At 39.9% G+C, this 26,074-nt stretch overlaps 1 protein-coding gene across 10 annotated transcripts in view; it reads left to right on the top strand.

The window, feature by feature from the left end:
* EML4 (EMAP like 4) overlaps nucleotides 1-26,074 on the top strand; it is a 165,865-nt gene that overhangs the window by 47,419 nt on the left and 92,372 nt on the right. For 2 of the 10 annotated variants that reach the window (XM_009668924.2, XM_009668922.2), the window contains exon 1: nucleotides 21,575-22,027. The exons of 3 other annotated variants lie outside the window; for them this stretch is intronic. In XM_009668924.2, the coding sequence (XP_009667219.1) occupies nucleotides 21,961-22,027 (67 nt within the window). In that variant the 5' untranslated portion in view covers nucleotides 21,575-21,960. Of the gene's footprint in view, nucleotides 1-5,575; nucleotides 5,650-21,312; nucleotides 22,028-22,505; nucleotides 22,560-26,074 lie in introns of those variants that run through there. 5 more of the 10 variants (XM_009668927.2, XM_009668926.2, XM_068939707.1 and 2 more) reach the window with 4 other exon arrangements.

Genomic DNA, 26,074 nt, shown 5'->3' with positions numbered 1-26,074 from the left:
GAAAACGTAATGCAGCGAGCTGTTACTGAAACGCAGTGCCAATTCTTAGTTTTACTTCTCTTTGTATCCTATAGGTTACAAAAGTCTCTCTTTTTAGAAATAAAAGCCAAATCCAAGGTGAGCATGACTGTGGAATTCCAACCTACCTGCTTTATAAATAGTTATTCCCTGCACTCTCGAAAGTGTAAGGATATAAATGGTGGTTCGCGCGTTACATGCCTCTGCTGCTCTGTGGTGCCCATACAGTATCCTTCAATTGTATGTTACTGGGAGAAATGGTGGGAGTGCTCGTTTAGAGTGAGTTTCAAGTAATGCTGATACTTAACCGCTGGTAACAAACCCTGTATTTAGCCCTTACAGTTACCCCCAAAAAATCTTATGATGTTCTATTTTTTATGAAATTTTCTGGAGTATCAAGTGAATTTTGCTTGTTTTACACTACTTCTGTGTAAAACTAGCTGCTTTATTGAGGAAGACTTTATCTGCTGTTTGCTTTTTGGTGTGTGCCTGGTTCTCACGTTTGCTTTTGCCCACATATAATCCTCAAAGTTAGGTAGCTGCAGTATATTTTCAAAATCGATTTAAAGCAGACAGAACGTTTTAACATGGTATCAAAAATAACCATGTATTTTTTGTGGGAGAGAGGGAAGGAAAGGAAAGAAGAGAGTGCTTTGTACAACCAGCATTTTTTTATAAGATGAAGAAAGCTGGTAAGAGAGAAATATTAAGTAGTTTCAATAGTTTTGAATAGGTTATGAACTATCTATTTTTTTTCTTTAAGCAAGAAACGGCTAAAAAGGAAAGCCGCTGTTTAAAAAGTACTTTGTGAAACACTTTCAGGGCTTCTATTACAAGCAAAGAAAAAAGTAATCTATCTGCAGTTGGGAAGACTTAACTTTTTGAGTTTCTGTTTGTTTTTAAGCTTCTTTTCCTACCCAACTGATTTGCTTCTTGTAGCCTTGCTTGCTTTGTCAGGTTTGGAACAGTAGAAAAATGAGATACAGGAGGCAGACATGTAAACAGCAACATTTGGACATACACTGAAATAAGATAGGATAGTACAAGACTGTAGTTTCAGGTTTTTACGTGCTTATGATATCTTTGCTATCTAGCAGTGTTGCCAGACTTTTTAAGAGAGGCCTGTACCTCATCATTTAGATGTAGAAAAGAATAAGAAAATTAAAAAATGCTGAAGTGTTTTATATACCTGAAAGAAGCAATAAAGGGCAAAAGTTCTCTCTTTCTAATTTTTTTTTTAAAATTTATTGACTCTAAATTCACCATTGGGTAGGGATAAAGTCAGAATCAGTTACGCAAACCAAGTGCACTTTCCTTCTTTTATAGTTCACCTTCCTGCTTTGGACTTGACGCTACTCTGCTGCTTTCAGAGAACTATAAACTATTTTCCATTGTTTTATCAAATTATAAAAAGTGAAGATATGGAGAGGTGAAGTTCATTTTAGGTAAGCTGTGGTCATGCTTGCAAGTTAGAAAAGGAACTTTTAGAAAACTCTTCCATAAACGTTTTTTTTGTCTGTTGAGCTGCTAGGATGTGTGAGCCTGCTTTGCACTGGAGTAAACTGAGGGGATTCCAGTTTCATTTTGAAAGCTCATCTCTGAAACCAAAACCTAACAAAATATTTCCTTATTGCACTGAGGTTTTTAGCGGTGGAGGAACTTCTTGTCAAAGTGTTTAGTACATACCTTGTAATGGAAATTGTGGGAGAAGGGGAATAGAACAGAAATAGACCAAGCGTTTATCTGATAGTTCAGCAAAAAGTAAATATTGAGATTTGTTTCTCTTCTTTTAATGGACTATTAAAGTACAGCTGACCTGGGAAAGGACGACTAAGGGGACAATTTCCCCAAACAAAAAAAAAGTTTAAATCTAGACAGATCTGTTGCTCACTCTCTCCACATGCTCTAACAAATTTAAAGCCTTAATAAAAAGACTTAAAGTGTGAATAAACTGTAGCGTTCTCCAGGGAGGCAGCAGAAAAGATCAGAGGCGTTATCCTGGTTACAGTAGGTAGCGTACTAACATGTAAACATCTAGATGAGTGGGTGAGGGAATAGACCATACCCAAACTACAGAAATATGACCTAGGAGGAAAAAAAAGTCTCTAATAGTTTGATTTGTAAAAATATGAATGAGGTGCCATGCAGAAACCCCTGAAGCTTCTTTTTACAGTGAAGTACAGCTTGCCCATCATCTCTAGCTGGAGCCTTTTATCTTTCGCTTCAGGATTAGGGGAAGCCCTTCTGCTACTAAGCCAAACAGTGAGTTGGTGGAGATTCCCCTCCGTATCGTTCAGATACCAGCAGAAGCTATCAGTACGGAATAAATGTTAATGTAATGTAAGTGTGGTGCATTAGATGCTTTCATGATGCATAAACCTTTGAACTGCCTCTTTGGAAATGCATCAAGTTTATACACCTGAAGCCTCAAATGACAAGCTCGCAGGTCACCTTTGTTCCTCAAACGTTTCGCATTCCATCTTGAAACAGTTCTGGTTCCTTATCTGCCCCATCCAATTTGAAAACAATTCCAGAGTCTTGGTGAGAACTGGTCTCTTCTTTTTCCACTCTGAACAATCCTTCCTTTTCTTATTAAATCTATTCTATTCTACATAAAAAATACCTACAAAGGCTTATATTGCTATCAGCCTTTAGTTGCTAGGCTAAAGCATCCAAAGTGCTTTATGAGCTTCCCTCATAAAGTAAATTTTTGTACATCTCCTGAGTAGTCTTCTATGCACCTGTATCTCTTTTTTTTGGGGGGGGAGGGGGGGTTGGTAGAAACGTGTTTGTTTTTCTGCATGTATGTGTGTTTTTCTTTTTCTTTCTTTTTTTTTTTTTTTTTTGACTAGGTAACCGCAACTGTGTATGTAAAACTACAGATAGTAGTTTACCACTTTATATAATTCAGCATTCCTGGATTTCTACTAAAAATACATCTGCTTTGATGCTCTATAGACTTACTACAAAACATCAGTATCAAATAGCTGTTAAAAGGCTGATATGATTCTATGGTCTTCTGATGTTCTGAGATCTCTCTGCATCTCCTGTTAATGAGCTTCATGTCATAGGAAAAGTCCTTACTTCTAATTGTCTGTTACTGTATGCTCTTAAATTTCTTTGCCTTTGTATTATTGCTCCATCCAGTCGAAAAGATGGTCTAATTTCTGTGAGGTGATTTCAGTAGTGATTTCTCCTCAATTTGGTCTCCCAGAAGTCATTAGTATATTCTGCTTTTTTATACAGTCACTAAATGAATGATTTCATAATAACTCTGATCTCACAAAAGCAAAGGAACGCAGTCAGTAACTTCTCTTCCTCCAAGTAACTTTTGTATTGACTTTTTTCAGCCAGTGATTTGTTCAGCTTTAAAATCTTAGAGGTCTCCACCTTAAATATTATTGCATCAGTTCTTGCTTTAACTCTGGATTCAGTATTATCCTTCATTTAATTAATAAATTACTCCACTGAAATCAAATTTACTTCATCTTCATTTCACTGTGCAATTACACGTCTTTTGATTTCTTTTGTTCCGATCTTGTATCATCGAGTGCGTACTACTAGTATGCTTGTAGGAGCAAGATTGCTTTCCTTCTCTCCCAAGCAACTTCCTTTCCCCCTCCTCTTTTAATGATTTTGGTGTATCTATCATTATTATGTGTGCCAATTATTTCAATATTCTGAGATGGAGATTATCCAGATCCCTGTATTTTTTATAGTAAATGGTCTAATTTTGTTTCCACACTGTATGTGGTAATAACCATTATGCTATCCTCATATTCAGTGTGTTATTTTATCATCTTTATTGAAACAGAAGGCAAAGGATTCTCTTCAGTGTTTGTTCCAGCTAATTTTTTTTGTCGACAACCTTTAAACCTCAGCGTGTAGGTAGCTCCCTTTTTTCTCCCTTTTATTTGGGTAGCTGAAATGCATAGTAACAGTAATACCCCTGTTACTTCCCTTGCAGTGTTCAGCTCAAGTAGGCTTTCAGCTGGTTTTATTCATTTTTTTCTATACTTTGTAACCTCTGGCACATGCTTTTCTGTCTTAAATCTTTTTCCGTTCTGTGGGGAAAGGTTTCCTACTTATTTTTAGCATTCCAGGTAAGGTTTTTATTCATCCGGGCAGTCTGCAGTCCTCCTTACCAAATTTGTTCTTTGGCTTGGAAAACAAACCCAAAGGCGTGAAACTACTTTCAATTAGAATGTAAATTCTCTCTGAATACCCTTCTGGTATTCAAGATGTATGTAAATACCTTTCGGTCTAATCGGCCCCACTAACAAATTCCAGTAGTTTCTCAGTGTTTGCCCTTCTGAAATTCCGAGCTGCTTGAACTTGTTACAGTGAAACGGTCTGAAGTGATCTGAGTCGGCTTGTGATGGCTTGAGCTGCCAGTTCTCTCTCCTCTGGCGGATAGCAAAAACTGCTGAAACAGCATCCCTGTTGACTGATGGTAGCTATTGATTAAAGGGATCCGTCAGCTAGCATGTGCTTATTATCATTGGCAACACTTTATTTATTTATTTTATTTTTTAATAGCTGGGATGGTGGTTTCCCAGGAGTTCACGTTCTTCATGGAGGATGTATAAGGGAAGGTCTTCTGTGGCCTGCAGTACGTAGGTTCAGACGTTCATCTGTGCAGGATCTGAGAGGAGTCAGTGGCCGCTCTAACTGTCGCTCCTCAAAGTGACAACTGCCAAAAGTCTGTTTTATGGTTTGTCCCTTTATTTCTTAACCATTTCATTGTGTGCCGTGCTTCCTCACCTTTTTTTTTTTTTTTTTTTGTCTAACTCTAATACTTTCTAACCTCCGGTGTCTGTAATTCAGGTTGATTAGCTCTGCTGCCCGTATATCTGCAGCAGTTTGCCGAATAGCAGCTGGCTGCGTGCGCTGCAGCCCGAGGCCTCCTTGGCCGCGAAATGTAGGAAATGGAACTGTTAGACCTGCTGATGTTGTCACTCGCGAAGCCTTTTGACAGGAGTTAGTTTGGACAGGTGGAGGACTTCACTGATTAAGATCTGCGTATGTTAGAGCGTCTCTTCCCACCCCCACCCCCCCACCTTGTATTTCATAGTGTGGAAACAGCCAGTGTTTTCTGAATGACTGGCAGGTTGGATACCGGCAACCTTCTCTCTTTTGAACCTCTCACTGTCCGCTGTGGCGAGGCAGTCCAGTGCTAGCGTTGTTGTCATAATGTAGAAAACAATTCGTCATGCAAGAGAAATGTGCAGCTGAATTTAAAAGAAAAAAAAAAAAAACTTTTCTGCAGGAGACTATTACTTTAGGACCAAAGACTGCGTGGGAGAGCTGAAATTGCTAGAAACATGTTTATAGAGGAAGTTTGGGCAGAATTTTAACCACCATACGAGAAATGTGGTTCTCTAAAAACAAAAAGTTGTAAGATTTTTTTTCAAGGCATGATCCCTTTACCATTAAATGCAGTTTTAGGTGCCAAAAAAGTTAAGGAACAAAGATGCATATGAAATTTCTAATCACTATGACTCAGATTTTTCTAGTTCCGTCTAACCCACCAGTGCGTATGTTGGAAGGTGCCCAGTCTGTGTATGCAGTCATCAGTGGTTCCCGTCTCTGCAAGTGAGAGCATAGATGTTACTCACGCCACGGCACTGTGTAAGCTTTGAATGGCTAAAAATATATTTGTGCACATTATTAAAAAGTCTCGTTCTGCTATATAAGTTGGTATACCACTTCTGAATGCTCCCTTCACTGAGGAGTTTCCCGAACTCTCATGTATGCTTGCTGATTTTTTTGTTTTATTTTTTATTTTTAGCTTTGTATAAGCTCTGAAAGGGTGGGGTGTCATCAGGTCTGAAAACTGTAAAATGATTGCGCAGATGTGTGGAGATTTTTTGTTTGCTTGTTTTTTCTGTTTTGCCCTCGCCCTTCACCTCTCCTCCCCCTTTTTTTTCAGAGCTAACGGTGGGGAGAGGTGGATGGGAAAATGCATTAGCAATTGATGTCTGGCAGGATTTGATTACGTTTAAAAAAGCTAGTTGTGATTTATGTTGTTTAGTTTTGATGCGGAAGAGGAAGTGGGACACATCCTGCATAAGAACTTCTTTCTAATGCTTTATGATTTATCTTTGCGCCATGTGCAATGTTATTGTTCAGATTATTTTCTAGGTCAAAAATGTTTACTCTTTTCAACTCTTATGACTTCTGATTAATATTGTCTGTGCTGATAGGTGATTCCAGGCTTGATTCTTCTCTGTAGGCCTTGGCAGTCAAGTAGCCCTAGGCATCTTGTTGTTGCTCTCGGTTAAACATATTTTTCATACTGTGCCAGCAAGCGAGGAAAATAATGTCTGGTAATTCAGAAGGAGCAGTGTAGGTCAAGATCTGTGTCTGTTACTCTTTTGAGAGAGCTGGCTATAAAAGTGTAAGCGTAATCTCCACTTGTCTAGTGACTCATGCCAGAGAAGGGTCTCAGAACTTGAACCCGGAAAGGGCTCATTTATAAATATCTTTTCGTGTTCTCATTTATGCAGTACTTCCTTCCTCTCACAATTATTGAACAGATGTAGCGCCTGTTAAAACTGAATTGTATTTTACACTAAGCATGCTCTACCTTGGTGCTGTGCTTTTTTTTCCTTTGTCCTTCCTAAATGAGCTATGCTGAGGGACTAGCTAGGTACCTGTTGTTGTAAGTCATGGATACATATATGACACCAATTGACCTTGCAAACTATATTTAGTTAAATTTGGGATTAAGCTACTTCAGAGCTGCAGTGGCTTAAGGTGCTAGTGACCTGCAGAGGTTTGTTACTCTGTCTTGGTGTCGCTCATCGCTCGTACGACTGACTTGCCATAACTACCCAAGGGAGAGCTCTGCTGGGGTGGTGGTGTTTGGAGCCGGCAGCTGAGCAGGAGCCTCGCTGAAGAACCCTCACAAGAACTGCAAGAAACTGGGAATTGTTCCATAGGTAGTTATTGTGCTGCAAGCGTGGGGTCCGTAACTGCCATTGGGGAATAAAGTACATTGGAACAACAACTCCTTAAAGAAGTATTTTGCTACATCTTGAAGGCCGCTTGTTTGTCCTCTATCTAAATGAGATCTTACTTGTTCCCGACACTAAGGAAGATAGGAACAGCTTATTTTTGAGATGACGTCATGTTGAGACCAAGGAACTGTTATAACTTGAAGTCTCGCTTTCAAGAAAGGGAGCCTTTAGTCTTTGGAGAAGCGTAAACCTTACTATGTGTTGAATTCTATTATTTGCTATTTAACAGGAGAAAGGATTATACCTTTCAAGTCTTTCAACTTGCCGCTCTTGAGTTGCGAGGGGAAGAAGGGAGAACAAGAGAAAAGCAGTTGAAATAAGTTGTCTTAACGTTTATTAATCCAGATGTGACTTCCATTTTTGTCGAGGTTCTTTGGAGGGATGGAAAGAAATGTAAGTGTTGCAACTAAATCTGTTTTGCTGTCTGCCCTTTTGATGCCCCGCGGGAGTTTGGGATTCTATGTATTGTGAGGAAATCATGAGCAAACATTTTACTAAGCAGAAATGTTAAGAGAAAATTATTAATTTGGGAAGTATATGAAAAAAACCTTTCATAAAAACCCTGTGTACCTTTTTTAGATCTCAGAGCCGTATTAGGAGTCTTATGAAACAGTTCCCATCATCAAGAATTTATACTTTAAATAGGCAAGAAAAGAAAAAACAGGATGAAAGGAAATATTTAAAGGAAACTATGCGTTTCCTTGGCCCTCTGTTCTCCCCTAATGCCATAGCCCCCTATATATTTATGGTCTCTTGGTGCTTAATGTTGCACCTGCCCATTTTATACCTTCTCCGTTTCACGTCTGTGAAGTTACAACACTTGTGTATATTGATAAAGAGAAGCAGACAGTTTTAGTGTTACTATTTAAAGGCAACTCTTAGAGGAAGCTGGAAATGGAGACCTTAGCGCTCATGTGGCTGAGAGTTTGTGGTGTCTCTTTCCATGGTGCCCTCGAAGGAGAGCAGCATCGCTTTGGGGAGATGCTGGTGGGTACCAGGTCTGTCACAGGAGTTCGAAGTAGCTCTCAACCCGTATGCGCTAGGAGAGCAGCCCAGCCAAATCAGTCACGTTAGGAAGGGTCTTGTTCAGCACCAGGCTTGCTGTTTGTGTTTGGGAAACAAAATACTAGCTAAAGTAAATTCTTGCTAGCATAGAAGGGCATAGGAGGGTTTGGGGTGTGTGTGATGGTGTGTGTATGGGGCGGGGGGGGGGGGGGGGGGTTGTGCCTGGAATTCCATTTTGTACCTGTGGATTATTGGACATACCTAATAGATTACTGCTTTGCTAAATTTTATAGAATATTGGAAATTTGACTGTTTATTTAATATGGAAAAATCGTGAGCTGATTTTAGTTGATGTGTTTTACTATTTTGTTGTTTCCTTGAAGGAATAATGAAATTATAACTAGCACAAAATTTTGGCATTTATCTAGAAAAATGAATAGAAGTAAAAACTGTACATTCTTGTTTGACTTAAAAATTGAAACTTCTGGCACTATGCACTGAGATTTTAGATGTGTGGACTAGCTGTTAATATGCAGCCCATCTTAACTGTGTTAGGAATACAGTCCTACTGGTCAACAGTCAGCAGTACCCTAATAGAGGATATGTGGTTATTACTTCCTAAGACCATGAAATTGTGCTCATCTGTGAGAAGGTTAAAAAGGGCAAAATCCTGATCCCCGCCCTGCCCCAGTCAGTTACGTTTTTCAACACTACTTTGGAAGTACCTTGCCATATACGAATACTGGTTATTGTGCAGAATAGCACCTGCTTAGGTCCTTTTAGATAAAGTCAGTTGCAATTCAAACAGGTGCTCAGGTTAAATCAAGAGAGTGTTGAAGGCGCTCTTCTTAATGCTCCAGTGCCATTAAATCCTAGCTTTGCTTGTGGAAGATATGATCAGCATGCATTGGAACAATCAATATGGCCTATAAATGTAAGGCACTTTGTTCGTTTGCTGTGAACGTTCAAGAGAGCATTCTGAAAAGCCAAACTAAAGCGACCTTTACCAAGCGCTGTGAATTCAGTGACTGAACTCCAACAATTTTCCCATTAGAGGAGCCTTATATAGTTTGCCTTTTTTTTTTATCATTTATCGTTTTTTAATCATTTCTCTCAGCATCGTCAGTTGTATCACTAACAGGCATGGTTTTATTGTGAATCTTTCAATAGTCTGGCTTTTCTTAAAGCCACTTTTTATGAAGGTGTGAACTAAGATGAAGGGAATTGGTGTTCGTTTAATAAAAACAGGAAGTTACTAGCCCTCAAATTTGCAAAAGAAAAAAGCATGAAAACAGTGCAGCTCAGGGTGCAAAATTAAGAGGGGAAAAAAAAAAGAAGAATTTTGAATTAACAAACACCAAAAGATAGCACCCCAAGCCCCCAGTAATTCAGTTTTTTAAGGATGGTCTTATATTTATGGTCTGCTTCATACATTTTAAACTCTTGGATATGGCAGATACTCGTCACTTAAAAGTTCTGTAACGTATAGTTTAAACAAACACATAATTTTAAACAATCTCTGTTTAAGTTCTTTTATTCAAATTGCTGTCTTATCAAACAGGTGCTGCTATCTGGTTTCTGTGTCCATGTGACACCCTCACCTATGAAGGGCTCTGTTCTGGTCTGGGTATCCTATGCATTGGAAAATATTTCTGCGTTTGTGGAAGAAACTTTGTTTTCTCCCAATTTGAAGTCAGTATTCCTCCTCTTGCATATATCCTTGCTATCTGCAAACATGGGATCATTTTTAACAGCAAAGCCAGACTAGTGGATGCATCGAAGTTTAATGTCAAGTACATTCAGTTCATGCTAATTTGAAACACTGATACTCTGGTGCCTCTTCAGCGTTTTGTAAGGCCAGCAGAACTCTTGGGGTAAGCTGGTGTTTTGCGTAGGACAGTGCGCTGTCTTGCTTATGCTGCTTAGATTAAGTCATAAAGAACCCCAGAGCAATGGAACATTTTGGGGCGGGAGGGAAATACCTTGAAAAAAATCTTACTGGGGAAGTTAGTTTATATTATTACATAAAATGAGGGATAGTATCTACAGCAGTGCTTTCTATTGTTAACTTACAAGGATATTTAATTTTCTTGGGTTTCAGTTATTCCGTCTCATTTTTTTCAGTTTAGGATTGAGCTGAAAAAAATTTCTTTGGTAGTAATTATTATTTCAGATTTTAATGGTGAATTAATGGAACTGGTGGTGTTCTCCTAGTGGGAAAACTACTTAGTATTAATACGGAATACAAGGAGTAGATAGACTCAGTTACCTAACTTCTTAATTTATATTAGTAGAATTCGTCTGGTGAAGAAGCGTATTGGTAAAACCTGTGCTGAGGCTACTTCATTTGGAACGCGAATGAATTTTATTGAGTCAGTATGTTTTTATTTTTGTCAACTTTCTGAATTTATTAAATATTTTTCTTTTCTAGCAATACAAGAGAGAGAAAAATGTAAATACTTAAATAATTTACAAGAGCAGATGTGTTTTTCCCTCTGCTGAAATAATAAGATTAATAGACACTCGTTTTACAGAAATAGCTCTGAGAACCCATCGGTGGAACTGCGGTGCTATAAAAGAAGGATTGACAGTATATCATAACATTTACTGTGCCCCAAGTTGTCCAAATGCTGCTAACCGTAGTCTTGCTAAAATGTGTTTTTCCAAAGGACTTCTGTATCTATGAGGATGTTTTGTTTTAGTAATTTATTGGAATTGCCATGAAATGTTTAAGTGTAACAGAGTAGATTATAATAGTCTTGAGCTAAATGCTTGTTCCCATTTCAGTCAATCAAAGTGTTTTTTTCATTGAGTTTTAGTCTGCCCACTGTCTCACTTGGGAGTCTGTCTATCTGTGTTAAGTGCTGTATCCCCTTTCCTCCTGCCAGCGCCACAAATGCCAGCCTTACTCTGTCCTGCAAAATTATGCAGGAGGATCTAAAAATTTGTTACAAAATTAAATCTTCCAAAAGTGAATCTAGTTTAAACAACAATTCTTTACTAACGACCCCCACCAAACTCCCAGTCGAAGAAGTTCATGCCAAGTATGCGTTATTTCCGTTCTCATGCTTTTCCTGAAGAGTGGTACCTTGAAAGCAGTTACTTGCTAGCATTATTTAGCAGTTTTGGGGGATGGTCTAGTTCATTCCCCCAGTTGCTGTCTGGCTCCGTGGCTTAGGGAAGTGGCCCTACGCTGCAGAGCTGCCGCACTGTCTCTTGCCCCCATCGAGTCCCTCCGCGCCGTGTCTGTGTACGCGGGGTACGGAGAGACCAGAGTCTTGCTTCGTGTTTGGCCATCGGTAACACGTTCCTGCAGAGAGGTGAACAGCTAGTCAACATTTAAAAGCTATTGCCACTGCTTTTTAAGACAGATTGAGGAGATTTTTATTTGGAAAGAGCATTAATCTACAAAGTTTTCTGCAAACAGAAGGCTCATCACACACGGCTGCGATGTCTGTGTTCAGTGGCCTCAGGTACAGTTTAAAACCAGACCATTTTGTGTCCCCCTCAACACTGGCAGCTGGGGTCACGTTGCAAACTCAGGTTACTGTTTTGCTGATTTGCTTCTAGTCTGCCTAAAGATAGCAAGTGATTTTTGAATGAGAAGAGGAAGGAGACAGTGCAAATTAATGCCGTAGGCCTGTTTTCATCAGTGCAGGCAGAAAATAGCAAGATGCTTCCAAATTGGTAGCACTGGTAATTTAATTCCCTTCTCTCCGCTTCTCCCCTCCTGCCCGTCTCCCAACAACCCGTGTATCCCTCATGGGTTTTGAGGATGCTGTAAGATCAAACTGATCTTATCTGATGGCAGGTATGCTTTAGAACATATAATTTGCTTTAATGTAAACTACCCTGACCACTTGATAGTGATTAATTAAGCAGGTAAAATCAATTTTATTTCCTCCAAAAAGAACTACTTGATTTGATGAGTAACTCGTTTGATGCGTAATTTGAATTCTGTCGGGAGACTGACAAAGAAAAACTTTGATGTAAAGACCTCTCTTCAGAAAACCTTGCAAGATCAAGTATAGTCCTTTTAAAATCCTCAATTACTATCTCTTGACTTTAAAGGGGGGTAAAGCGGACTTGCTTCATCGTGAGCCACCTTGCCAGGTGATAGGCCTCTTCAATGAGGAGTGACAGAAAGATGCAAAGCAGTTACTTCAAGGATGGTTTTTGAGATGCAGACAAACACGTGTTTGGGTTGAAATGGAAATGTCTATTAAAATGAAGGAAAGCTACACAGGTGACTTGCAACAAATCGTGAATTTCTGTTTGCTGTAGTATGATTTTATGTTCTTTTTCTATGGGCGAGGGGGGGCAGGATCTTCAGCAATTTGACGGAAAAATAAAAATTGTTTGTGACTGGAAGATGCCTCTATGTTCGTTTCACATACATTACCTTGTAAACTGAATATATCCTGAAATAACGCCTGAAGAAACACACATCTTCCAGGAGAGACTTCAGAAAAGAGAAAATCTTTCATTTATTTACTTTTTTCCCCTTGGGATTTTACTTTCTCATTACTGCCTAATACCCTTCCTTTCATTCGGGTGTCCCTGAATAGAATTGTGAATAGAATAGGCTACTGTATGCCTTTCTGTGGAAGGCTTCCTTTCTGTTAAAAGTAGAAAAAGAGATATTCACACTGTAAACAACGGTCCATGGAGAAATATTATACCAGTTAAAATGTCCAGCATTACAGGCTTGTTACTTTCAAGTAAGTTTTGCTGCAGGCTGTGTTATTTTAGTAGGTCTCTAGCACTTGGTTGAAGGAAATAGCAGTCTTCCTATTTATAGAGATACTAGGCAAAATGTTTCTTGCAAATAGAAGTTGTACGGAAAACCTAGTATGTCAGTTGCTCAGTGTGTTGTAAGCTGCTGCGTTGATTACAATCATATTGATAAATAAATCACTATTATATTTTCTCCTCTGAAGCTTTCATAGAGTGGTGGCTCTGATAAAACTTCAAGAGGCATACAGTTCACTTTAAGAAGACTGGAATTCTTTTGGCTTGGGAACAGAAAAAGGAAGAATGTAATTTCATTTTATTTTACGTTTGTTTTTTTTTTTTAATGGGCTTGCTAACTGAACTTTATATTCTGATGGTCACACGTGCTATAGTATATATGCTTAAAACAGAGAAATTCTTGCATGTTTTTGTTAATGAATGAGTTCAGAGTACTGTATTAAAGTTTGGGCATTACCTGCTTATGTCTCACGATCATGTTAAGATAAAGTCCTATTGACTCTGTAAGTTTGGAACTCTAAGGAAAATGCTTTAATGATGCATTATAAGGCATTATAATGACCAATATGTAAAAGCTATGTAGCTCTATCCAGTTGCGCTTTGATCCTAGAGCTTTGTTTAAAAAAGAAAAAAACCCCGAAGCAAATTTAGACTAAAAAAGCTAAATATAAAAAAGTATTTGTCAAGTTGCTATCTAAAAGTCTTGTGGTGGAGTTGTGCTCATATTGCAGTCTTCGTTATATAAACTTGCATGTACGTAACTAAGTGTGCAAATAGTTAAATTTAAATCCCTAGCCTTCATGTATATGTAGAATTGGGAATATGCACTTGTATTAAGAAAAATACAAATGCTGCCTGAATCTGTGCTTCTGAGGAGTTAATATGGAGATGCTTTTTATTTTATTTTATCGTTCTTTCAGTTTACTTCCTTTGCATCTGTAATGCCAGAGTAGATCTTGTCCAGTTAGATTACTGCTTATCCTAAACCCTCAGGGGCTTAGAGCCGTCCATTTTGTTGTTTCCTATGCTAGCAAGGAAGTTGCTTTTAATTTTAGTCCCGTCATCTCTGGTCTTTTATTCGCTTAGAGCATGGACTTTTATCCTTCTCAAAGTACAGATGGATAAACTCTTCATTTGAGGCTTGATTAAATTTTATTAAAGTCAACAGGTTCCTGTTGACTTCAGTATGTTTTGGATTTTATTCTTCTTTTCTAGCCCTTGATACTTGAAGGAGACTAGATGGATAAGGAATATAGAAACTTGTTCATGGAGAAATAAGGGCTAAATGAACTTGAGGATATACTGCAGTTGCCAATACCACCTTCTAGGGCTGATGGTTTTGCTGTGTATGCAAATGCAGATGCCTCTTACGTAATGTGATACGATCAAATTGCTGTCGCTTCTGACCTTTAGCAGGTCTCTGAAGCTTTAGTAAACTGAATTCTTGGAAAATACTCTGTTTCTCAGTGCTACCAAGAATCTTCCCTGTTTTGGTTAGGTTTTATTTATTTATTTATTTTTCTTCCTGCGGCAACGTATGTCCTTGGCTACAACACAGCTGCTTAATCGCTCGGTTCAGTGAGACCTCTGCTACTGCACGCCAAAGTTTTCTTGCTCTCTTTCTCTCTCTCATTAGTCTTTTTGTTCTTAGCTATGACCTTTAGCTGTCATAACCGGATTGATGATTCCAAGGAAGGAATGACTTTTCCTGACCTGTGGAACGGGATAGACCTATAGATTTCTGGCGATGTCAGCCTAGTAGTCAGAAATTATCTGAAGTCGAATGTTGTCCTCGGTTTTGACCTGTGAAAAACCTACCAAGTAAAATAGTGGGTGGTTGTTGTTTCTTAACACTCCCTTGCTAGCCTCTCAGGATATCAGTTGTGTCAACTTTTTCATGACATGAATATTCCTACAGGAAGAATAAATCGGAAATCAAGATCTGTAGTTGTTTTTTTTTTTTTTTCTTTCAATAATCAAGTAATCATGACTTCTAGTCTTGAAGCATTTAATTTGCTGACTCAGTGGAAAGGTTGCTTTTGTCCTCTTGAGTTGTGAACAAGCCAGTTCCTTCTAATGACAATTTTGTATCAAACAATTCAGGGAAGCAGTGTGGTGTGTTCTTAATAGCATTTTTTTTTTCTATAATCTTCTTCAGCCAATCTCCCATTTTATGTTCACTAAGCTTTAAAGTGAAGCCGAAATATAATACTGAGAACATTACTGAAAAAAATGAGGCACATTATGTAAACAGGAGTTTCCATCCTTGTTGTTTCTTTAAGTATGTATGATACTCTTTTTGTTTGTCCGACAGTATAAGTCACAAGTCCTGCCTTAGGATTTCATAGTTCAATGCATTTGTAAACTGATTGCAATGTCTATTATTGTGACCAGTTTGTCTGAGAGCACAAAATATGCTGTCAAATAATTTTAAAGGAATAAAACTGATGTAAAACTGTCTCTACAGGTTCCTTTTGAAGCTCTTCATTTACTGTTCTGTGACATCAGGAGGGTAATTAATTTATGGACTGTACAGCTGTTACATGTAGTATGTCAAAACTGTGTGGCTGTAAATGATATTTTGATAAGGTCAAACTCCAAAGTGTTGTAATAGTTTAAGGTCTGACACCTACATCACATTTGAGTGCACTAGATAATATTTAAATAGGATATATTTTGTTTATATTGTAGTCACAAATGTTCCACTTCTCAGGTGGAATATTTGAGTTTCTGGTGGTATCTTTGGGTGGCATACATGGAAGTCTGAAAGCTGAAACGCAGTTCCCTGTTATTTAGACTAAGCTAGAACAGTCACTGTTGCTTCTTTCCCCTCACTCGCTTGCAGTAGCGGGACCAGTGGCTGTGTCTGAGCAAGCCTCTGGAGCGTCTTTGCTGTCCCTCGCAGCAGCTCTCCGTGCGCAGACGTGGCTGCATCCTTCCAGGGGAACTCGTCACCCGCTTGCAAGCCCTGTGGGAGGCTCAAAAACACCAGCAAATCCTGTGCTTGGACATCCTTAACAATAATCAGTTTTGTCAGAAGAATTGCTGTTTTTATTACTGTTGTTTTCATAAAAGGTTTTCTACTTCCTCAGCGTTTCAAATTGGATAGTAAATGAGAAACTCTCTGGTCTGCATCATAAACAGTGGACTAGTTTCAAATTCTGTTTTTTCTTCTACTTAATTTAGTTTAAAATGATTTTAAAGAGTAGTTAGAATAATAAACAATGCAGCAATGTATTAGTGGAAACGGCCAACATTTGGAGATGTTTCATTTTGCAATTTTTTTTTTTTTTAATACTTAAGTGGGACGTTATTTTCTGGAAGTAGATACTGCATTTCAAGAGTGCTTTGCTGGAAAACGTTTTTGCGTTTAGTGTCTCCCCCAATGTTTCCCCACTTCTGCATAGCAAAGACTGATGTTTTTTTCTATTGACATGATGAACTAGATGATGGAACAGGTAGTCACTTCTGCAACGATGGCTTTGATATGACTAAAACCATCAGTTAGTTGCCTTTATTAGAAATGTAACTTTCATTGATAACTTTCAGAAAATGGGAATGCTACATGTTAACGATGTTGTGTAATTTACCTGTAGGTATGAAAATACCATTTCCTATTTATGCAAAACTTGTGTGTGAAACAGAGTAGATTCTTGACCAGAGGTGAAACTGCAAAGGTCTTTGCAAAAATATGACTACACCTAGTGAGGATGCTGCTGTTCAAAATCTGCCTTTTCTCAGGGGCAGTATGCTGCACGTTTTCATGGGCCAGAGCGTCGGACGGGCAGTGCTGTTCGTAACTGTGATCTGGAACGTATGCTCAAAGTAAAATTCACCAGAGAAACGTTTTCCTGGCTGTGCTTTAGACTCGATACGTTTTCGTCTGGTTGTTTGCTGGCTGTTTCTGTGTTGCGCTTGATGGGTAGGCAGGAAAGCAGCTGTGAGCCGTCTGCTTTGCAACTGCTCCAAGCAGGCAGCGGAAGGCGTGCTGCAGCTGTGGTTTGATGTTGTGTTCGCTGAAACACCAGGCTGAAACCTTGCCACCCTTCCCGCTCTCCACATCAGCGCGCTGCCACCTCGGCAGTGTGGGCACAACAGGGCCCGACAGGTATGCAGCAAACTAGATGAAGCTGCTGATGCAGCTGAAAAACAACCTGCCAAAAATAGACGTTCAGGTACTAAGTCTTAAAAGCACGTATGCCTGTCTGGAGGATTTTTTTTATTACTTTTATTTATTATTATTTTAGTTTTGAGTCGGATCAGTTTGGTTTTGGGGAAACTTTTCCCCGTTCAGATCCCTTTCTCTGGATGGCTCACTGCAGGGGCACCGGTGCAGTTTGGATTTGGAGGGCAGCCTTGCAATGGCTTTTAGCTTGTGATTACGCATATGGTTCCTCATGCTTCCTGTGTGCTAGCTGTACTCGAGAAAGACGCCTGTAGGACCAAGGAGTTCAGCTGAGAGCCTGGGATCGATTATAAGAGCAGCCTCTGACGCCGCTATGCGCTCTGTCTGCAACGTCCTACTCCGACCTTGCTCCTTCTAGGTAGTCTTCGTTCTGCTCTGCATCTGCTCCCGCTGCACTCCGTTTTCTGGCAGTGCAATGCAATTTACGAGTGCGTTTGTTTCACAATCACCTCAAGTCATCTGCAGGCAGAGCTGCCCTTGACAGAAATGGTCCCTGCTGCTCTTTCCAGCTGGGCACTGCCACCTGCCTCCTGCTGGAACAACTATTCGCTATGCCACGTGGCACGAAGCTGGCCTGGTGAGCCCTTGTGTTTTGGTTTTGGTAAGCTGGTTTTCGTGTGGTTTCGTCTCCTGGTGTGCTTCGCGTGCAGCTGCGCAAGCTGTCGTGCCAATCACAAGAACAGGATAAGGATGGGAACGATGCAGGAAAAGGGCAGGAATGCTTATTTTAGCAGTCGTGCTGGCTTACGCCAACTGAAGGTGACCTTCGTCAAAGGTCCTGCCTTCCATAATTCTATGTATTAACGCTTCAGAGAATGGGATTTTAATAGACTTTACTGCAGCGCCAGCAGCTGGAGTAAAGTGAGAAGAGAGGAGGGAGTGCCTGGAAGCAGCTGAGACTCTCTAGCTGCCTGAACCTGAGAGGTCCTTGCTATTCAGGTGTCTAGGATTAATCAAAGCACTGGATCCTGCCAGGCTGGACTTGTCCTTTATAATTTATTAACCAGTGCATACTTTTTATAAGTCCTGCTAGCCTCTATTCATTAAATACATCATTGTTATTCTGTCATTTCCATAGGGTAGAGGTAGTACTGTAACAGAGATGCATGCAGCTGCTGAAACATCGTACCTTTTGGCCATGCAGGTAATTGCCTCCAAAAACGCTGTAGCAGTTTTTTTTATTACTATTATTATCTCCCCCGCCAGTGAAGCAAAATAATTGAAGAACTGTTTGCCAATGGAAAAAGAGTAAGTTTTATACCAACGAAGAAACAGAATTAACCTGTGCTGCCATCTTGCTATTAGAAAACAAAAGTGCCATTAAACTAGGTATAGGTTATGTGTAGCTATAGCTACAGGGCTTTTTGAAAAAGGGATAGGTAGGGAGAACTTCCGATAATCCACTGGAAGGAAGGCCACACAGCAACATGTGGAACTGGCATTTGCCTCATGAGGCAAACAACTTACTGAATTTGAAGAAAATGAAGAAATCCTTGTTCTGTGAAAACACCAAGGATAGAATTTTTTGCAGATTTCATATAATTGTAAATGTTTTCTTAGTGGCAGGATCATTTATCATGGAAATTTGATAATTTCCATGTTTAGTTTAAAGTTACTGACAGTATCATGGGAAGAGTGTTTCTCTTCTGCAGTTTATACTTTTTGAGGTGTGGTAGCTTTGGCAAAAGGTTCCCAAAGTTGCCTTAGCTGGGTCACAGAAACCGAATTACATTGTTGGGTGCAGGAGACCTGCTTTTTCCTTATCTTCATGTGAAAGTAATGACCCGGAAGAGTTTAGAGATTGGTACTGCTCTCTTCAAATGCCAGAGAAACCATTTGACCCCACCCCTGAAAAAAATGCAGGTTGGAATGTTTTTTGGTATTTCAAAACCTTAAGTGTCTAGCAGTGGCTCCTTTTGTGGGTTCATCATCTGACTGATACAGCTGTAGTGTTTTGAAACATCCACCGTCCTTACCAGATGCATCATGTTTCTAGAGTACATTTCAAAAAAAACAAAAACACCTCACTCTCTTACAACATACATGGCGCTATTCCCAATTTTTAAGGTGCTTTATGACGTGAGACTGAAGAGCATTTTTTAATATATGAAGTGCAACACTGAACTATTCACCACTGGTATCCTGAAAGGGATTTCTCGAGGCAAAGATGACTTGCCTATTTTATGTGATATGAGTTTTATTTTGGTCTGTCGTATTTCATGTACTTATTTGTATTTGTCTAAAATATTTGAGAGGAGTGACTCCTCATCCCCTGTTCAGGTTAAATAATGGCTGAGAAGAGGAGCCTGCGGTAGTGTTTAAGCTGGAAGAGGCTAGAGAGTTGGGCAGCTGCTGAAGAGGGCAGGAGTGCAAAAGAGGGAGATTGTTTAGAAAGGCAGATATGGGCCAGAAGTAGAAAAGTGAAAGATCCTAATAAGGAGTTGAGGTTTTATGAAAGATTCAGAGGCCAAGCAAGCAGTTCTGATCTAAATCCTGAGATGAGTGGGGAACAGGTGACTGGTCGAGTGAGAACACCTCTGCCATTTTCAGGGTCAGCATGTAGCAGTCAGCAGTTTGAAGTCTGTCTTATTTACAATCTCAGTAATAAAAGTATGATTTTTAATTTATTTTAATAATTGATTTGGCTCCTTCCACCTCAAACTGCTTGCTCTTCATTTGGCAGGCATTAAACTTAGTTTAAAATGCTGCACTAATGCAGCTTTTCCTCTTCTATTGAGGTGATCCATCTTTATTAGGAGTAAAAACCAAGAGTCTTATGGAAATACCAGCACTTCATATTCTTTTTGTGCAATACGAGATGCTATCCTTTTTTTTTTTATATATATAGAAAGTATATTTTACTTTTACTCTGAGAATAAAGCATTGTAAGGAATTTTATTAATTAAATCGATATGTTTAGTTCAGTACTTCATGACAGATGTATATAGTTTGTCATCCTTTGACTTGCTGCTGGCCACTTGCAATGACAAATTAAGCCTCCTTCTGCTTCCGCTGCGCCATTCTTTACCAGTGTGCAAAATTTCTGTTTGGCCTAATGCACTCGGGCTAAGACTCAATAGTGTTTCATCTTGCAATGAAGATAGTCTAATCTAATGAGCTAAGGTAACGTAGTGATTTGGACAAGTTAAAAGTACAGGTTCTTGGTCACTTCCACTGCTTTGGCTGCTTATTGAGGCCCTTGGCTTAACTAGGGCACTTTCCTTGCCTTTATGCCCTTGCCTTTTGCCCTTCATCATTTCTACCGTCTAGTTTCTTGAGCTTGCTTATTTCTTCTATTTTTTTTTTTTAATCACAATAATCTGTCTTGCTTCATACCACAGAGTTGTGTTCAGCTGACTAAGTGTTTTTTTTAAATCACTGAAGAGGCTGGTTCCTGCTTTCGCTGAAAGCAAGCTCACAGTGGGTGCATCAGGAGCTGCTGTAAAATACAGGCTAAGGGGAGGGGGGTAAAACCCTTTACTGAGTGCTGTCTTAGCTATAGGTACTGCTATGAGCCTTGTTATCGACAGTTTGTTTTTGAAGGTGGAAAAAAGTGTTGCCCCTCCTTGTTTTTTTGAATGGAGACGTGGACTTCCCTCGTGTATTTTTTGTTTGACTGTCCTACTGTTGTCTAGAAAGCATGCTTAAATCCAGAGATATTAAATATGTTTGCAAAGCTTTGAAAATACTAAATTATTGGAAGTGTGATAGAGAGATGAGGCAAAATACATGCGATACGTATTCACAAATAGTTTTGTTTTGACATTTATCTTGCTATATTCATTGTGCCAATTGGCTTCAGGCACAGCTACCAAAAGAATGAACACATGTTGCATTCATTAGTTCTCATCTGGCTGTGCTTGAGCTTGCAAGACAGACAAAATCACGATCACATTAAATAGGTTGTAATGCATTTGTAGTACGAGTTTTCTTCTGCCTAGCAGAATGATAGCCTTGAAAAGCTGCTAGTTCTAAACCAGGATATATTACTTCGTTTTGATGTGAAGGAATGAATATAAGCATATTGCCAATGATGTCATTGCTTTTTCATCTCGAAGGACGTCGTATGAAAAATATTCTAATATAATACTAACACTCCCCCCCCCCCATTGAACCTTTCCTTTTGTGTTGTGCTTTGACTGCCGTTAGATCTGTAGTCTTTCCGACACGTGCATGAACGTGCTTCTTTGGAACAGTAATGATTTATGTGAATTGCTGAAGTATAGGAATCCTATTCGTTAATTATTCTCGGCGGTTCTGTATCTTCAGACGGAGGGGAAAGTGATTGCCGTCAGGCTTCCGCGTGTGACTTCGCAAAATCTTCCAGTCGTTTAACATTTGCTGTGAAGAAGCTGCAGGATCGCCCGATCGGGAACGGGCATCGCAGGCTGCCGACGTAAGAGCCTGACCGTTTTGATTTTAAGTGGAACTGGCGCTGGACCCTCTCGGCGTATAAACAATAGCCGTTTCCTTACTCTGAAGCAGGTCGGTGAGCAGCTGATGAGCCCTGCAGTCTGCCTCCCCCAAAAAAGAAGGAGCAGCTACGTCACGGTGTTGCAGCGCTTAGCGGGCGGCTTGCGCGCCGTGAAGCATTAGTGCGGTGCACGCGTCTCGGAGAAGCGCCGTTACGAGTGCGTGTCTGACGTCCGAGGGTTAGCCACTCCCTGCCGCGGCAGCCTCCGATTTTTGCCCGCTTTCCCACCCCCTTTCGCCTCTCGCTCTCACGAGCGAGCGCTGTTCTCCCGCTCGGGCTGCCGAGAGGCAGCGGGGACGAGCTCTCTGACGGGGAGGTTTTTGTCTGTGCCAGCACAGAAGTGCTTTGTGGTGGGCCGTCTGGACGGGGAGGATTTCCTCAGAAGTCCGAGCATGCCGTCAGAGGGGGAGAGCGGGGGTTTGCTCTGAGACGCGCTGGGAAGGCGGCAGGGGACGCGGGCAGAGCCGGCCGGGTTCGTAGCACTTGTAGCGTAGGTGACGAGAATGGAAGACGGCTTGCCTTGCCTGGCGCCGGTGTGCGATTCCTCAGCCCTGGTGAACTTCTGCACGGGTAAAGTATATCTGTCTTGTCTTTGCTGGGAATGCCAGCGCAGCTTCTCCGAATTCCTCCGAACCCTGGCAGATCAGCCCTGGGCTCACAGAGGCGAGTTGCAGTTCCTTTTGTTTCACAGCTCCCTTCCCTGCCCTCCCCGTTCCCTGGAGGGGGGGGAAAAGGAAAACCCGTAAAGTAAATACCGGGGTGAATGTTCATCCGTGTCATTAAGTTAACTCGGCAACTTCATTAGCAGCCAGCAAGGTGAGCTTTTTTTTTTTTTTTTTTTTTTTTTTAAATCTCAGAGACAGAGCTAGCTCACAATGGCGTGGCATCCTAACCTTGAGAAAATAAACTTCCTCCCCCAGATGCATGTAGACAGCAGAGAAAATAACAGGAGGATAATTATAAAGTTAGTATTTGCTGGGCAGAATGCTTCTGGCATGGGGACTTCTGGAGTGCGAATACTTGCACCTCCTACTCTTCTGCAGTGCAGATCCTGAAGTGTGTCACAGGATGGGCTTGAAACTGAAAGGGAGAAGCGTGCTGCGTAAGTGATACTTTAAAGCATTCAGGCAAAAACTGCTTCTGTGTGACCAGTCTTGGATTTCAATACCAATTTTATGTCAAAAAAAAGAAAAATAAGACAGCCCCTGCAGGGGAGCTGGAACTGCGTGCGGGCCTCTCAGGCAGGAGGCAGTAAAGATTCATTCAAAATAGCTAGCTAAAATAACTGTGTTTGCAGCGGTTTCAACTAAGTGCGTTACTATATTTTTGTGTGTAAAACATGTATTTGCCTTTCACAAGTAAAGGATCTTCTTCCACTTAATTGGTACTGAAGTGTTACTAACAGCAGCAATAAAAAAAAAAAAGTCTTTCAGCACAGGCTTCCCTTATTTAAGTGGTTGTTACCAAACCAACCTGTTTAGTGTAAATCAGATAATTGCAACATTCTTGCTGTATCAAACAAAAGCAAGTGAGTGTTTTTAAAAGGCTAAATCAAATTAGAGACATCAGTGCATTGTTCTTGCATATAGTAGCGTGTTATCTCATTGAAAACAAACCTCAACAAAGTTCTTTGTTTGCTGATTCACACAATGCAGTTTTGATGTGTACACAGCATCTTCCATAGAAAGTCTTACCTTTTTTTCTTGAAATACGGTCAGCAGAAATAAACTCATAAAAATAAGGGTAGGTACTCGGTGCATGAGTTTGTATGTTTATTTAAGTGGGAGAAAGAAATGACCTTGCTATAATATACTGTCTTAAACTGGGCGATGTACTGTACTTTATCTGCTGCAGAATTCAAAGCATTCGGTTTAGAATTTAAGATGTTGCAAGCCTAGGGAAAGGGGGAGGGTGAATTGGAAATATTAAAATTACAAGTGCTTCATATAGCTTTTTGCAGACTTGCACAAGTTCTTACGGTAGAACACTAAAAGGAGGCTAATGTTTTAGCTCCTTATCTTTAGAGCAAAATTCACAAGAAAGAAAATTCTTAGGGTTGTGATTTGCCAACCTTGTTTTTGATGAGTAGAGGCTTATATAAAGACACTTCCATTTACTTTAGTGGCTTTTAGCAAGAGTGTTTTGGAATCATCTGATTAAAAAAAAAATCTAGCAGCATCTCTGATCTGAATTTGAGGCATGGAAACCTGACTGTAGAATCTCAGAAGTGAGTGTGGCATGTTGGACTGACCTGTGAGCTTTGTGTAGGAATCACCAGGTTAAGAGGCTAGAAATACATTCGCTTTTCTAAATGCGTAATATTCTACTTTTTTTTCCCCTGCATCTTAGAAAATACATTTTGACTTATTGCAAGACTGAGGATTTTATTGAATAAAAGTTAAAGGCAGAATTTATAGTTGAAACAAAATGTGGTTTAGGATACTGTAGTTGTAGTTTTAGCTGTGTGATCTATTTTAGTCATTTTAAAACTGGATTCCTGCACATATCGGTAAACCTTATATAACATTTTGTAAGGAATGTGTTCTGGCTGGAAAATGAAGCGATAAGAAACCAGTATGATAGAGAATCAGCAAGTGCTTTCTTCACATGAAACTTCTAACTGCATCCTTGAGGGCTCCTTGCCTTGAGGGCTTTTAGCAACTTTGCAATGGTAAGAAGAAATAGGAAAGAGCCTTAGATAAAGAGCCTTAGATTGAGCTCTAGAAAGGTGCTCCCCGCCACCCCAAACCATACATGTAAAGAATTCACGCTAACAGTAGGACAGTTTAGGTGAGGGTGTTTTTGTTTGTTTTTGTTTGGTTTTTTTGTCCCATGGTCCCATAAGGTCCCATGGTGTTAGGCTTTTCTCTGGGAACTTCTTCTGCTCCACCTTCCTGCTGGACCTGAGAGAGACAGAGGGTAAAGAAAAAAAAAAATCTATCTTTATTGTGGTGTAATCCTGTTTTTTATTTCTAGATATTATTGTGCATACATCCAGTTGTGCATTTCTTGCCAAAGCTAAAAATAAATTCCTTCATCAGCAGTGAAGTAGTGGCACTTTCTTTAGCATGTGGGATAGGATATTAGTGCTGGTGGGAAGCTTATTCAAAATTTTAAAAACTTGTCTTAGTAGTGATGGCTTTTCTACTTGTCTTTATTTAGCTGTTTATAATTAAAACTAAGGCAGAGCTTCTGTCATAACATGTCCCTTCAGGAAGAGCTGGGCTGTCAAATTAGCTCTGGGCTACAGTTTAGCTTTGGTTATACAGATCAGGATGTAAATTTTTAGTTTGGCTCAAGGAAAATGTTTACCTGCAAATTAGACTTAAGTTTTGCACGCCGCCTTAGTGAATATTTGCCTCCAGTGACTTTTGGCATCGCAAACAGGGTTCATATTAGGGGTAGCGGGGAACCAATGTCAACCTCTGTGTCCCTGACTAGTAGAGAGTTTGCTTCGACCCTGTTTTATGGTGGGGATTTGCAATTGCTAGGTGAGGCTGTGGGACGTCCACTGAAGTTGAGCCAAAGCCCTCCTTGGACCAGGTGCTGCTCACCCAGGAGTTTAAAGGGGTTGGAAAATGAATCAGTACGAACCTTGACTTGAGGGAGCTTTGCCTCTCCTTGTCAGGGATAAGTGGGTGACGAGCTGTGAGCCGCCTGCCCCGTCGGGCTGCTTGTGTTGACTTACCTTCCTACCTGGGCACCCTTGGAGAAGTGCTTTTGTGTGGACAGGTAATACCCGTTGTTAATTCAAAATACTTAAAGCAAGGCTCCTAGAGCGTGACCATATCTTTTGCTCGCAGTGGTTCTTGTGTGGACAACATTTGATGACTTTTTGACGTGCAGGTTCTATCTTTAGCTTGATATTTTACCTAAAATGGTTATGTATTAGATAGACTAATTAAATAGACCAAGTATCAGCCTATTTTAAGGGGATTACCTCTCCCTAAATATTGCTTTGCTTATAGTCTTAGACTGCCACTAACACAACAATTGTGTTAACATAGTGAAGCCTTTTTAAACAAGGTATCTTTCACTATAATTACACCAAAAACTTTTGAACTAGCCCTACTGTAGGCGCTGGCAATAATCATAATGATAAATATAAAACTCTATCACTGTATTCTTAATACTAAAAAAAAAAGACAAAACTGAAAGTCTGTATCCTTTCAGTTGTTTCACATTAAATGTTACAATATTCCATGTTTATTAAAAATTTAATTTGCTGCAGGTTTTAGTTTGACACATACAATTCAGCTTTCTGAGAGAAGCAGTGCTGTCATAGCTAGTTTGAAACTACCTTAAATTATTTCTTTCAAGTAATTGATAAGTAATCAGTCTCTTCTAGGCCGTGTGTTTCTCTCTACGCTATGTACGTTACGTATCCATTTATTTAGTTCTACCTGAATTAAAAAAGCAGTCTTGGAGTCTACACGATCATTTTCACAAGTAGCAGACTTTAAATGTTCTTCATTTCAGGTAATGTAATGTAATTTTATTTTATTTTTTAATAAGATAGGGTGAATCCTTGCCTTCTTTATAAACCTGCGCTGGGTTACCTAGTACGAAACTTCTAATTTGCAAGATTTGGGAAATCTTTTAACTTGCCATGTGTAC

The sequence above is a fragment of the Struthio camelus genome, chromosome 3 (genome assembly GCF_040807025.1).
Source record: "Struthio camelus isolate bStrCam1 chromosome 3, bStrCam1.hap1, whole genome shotgun sequence".
Classification (NCBI taxonomy): domain Eukaryota; kingdom Metazoa; phylum Chordata; class Aves; order Struthioniformes; family Struthionidae; genus Struthio; species Struthio camelus.
This window is presented reverse-complemented; position numbering and strand designations above follow the sequence as displayed.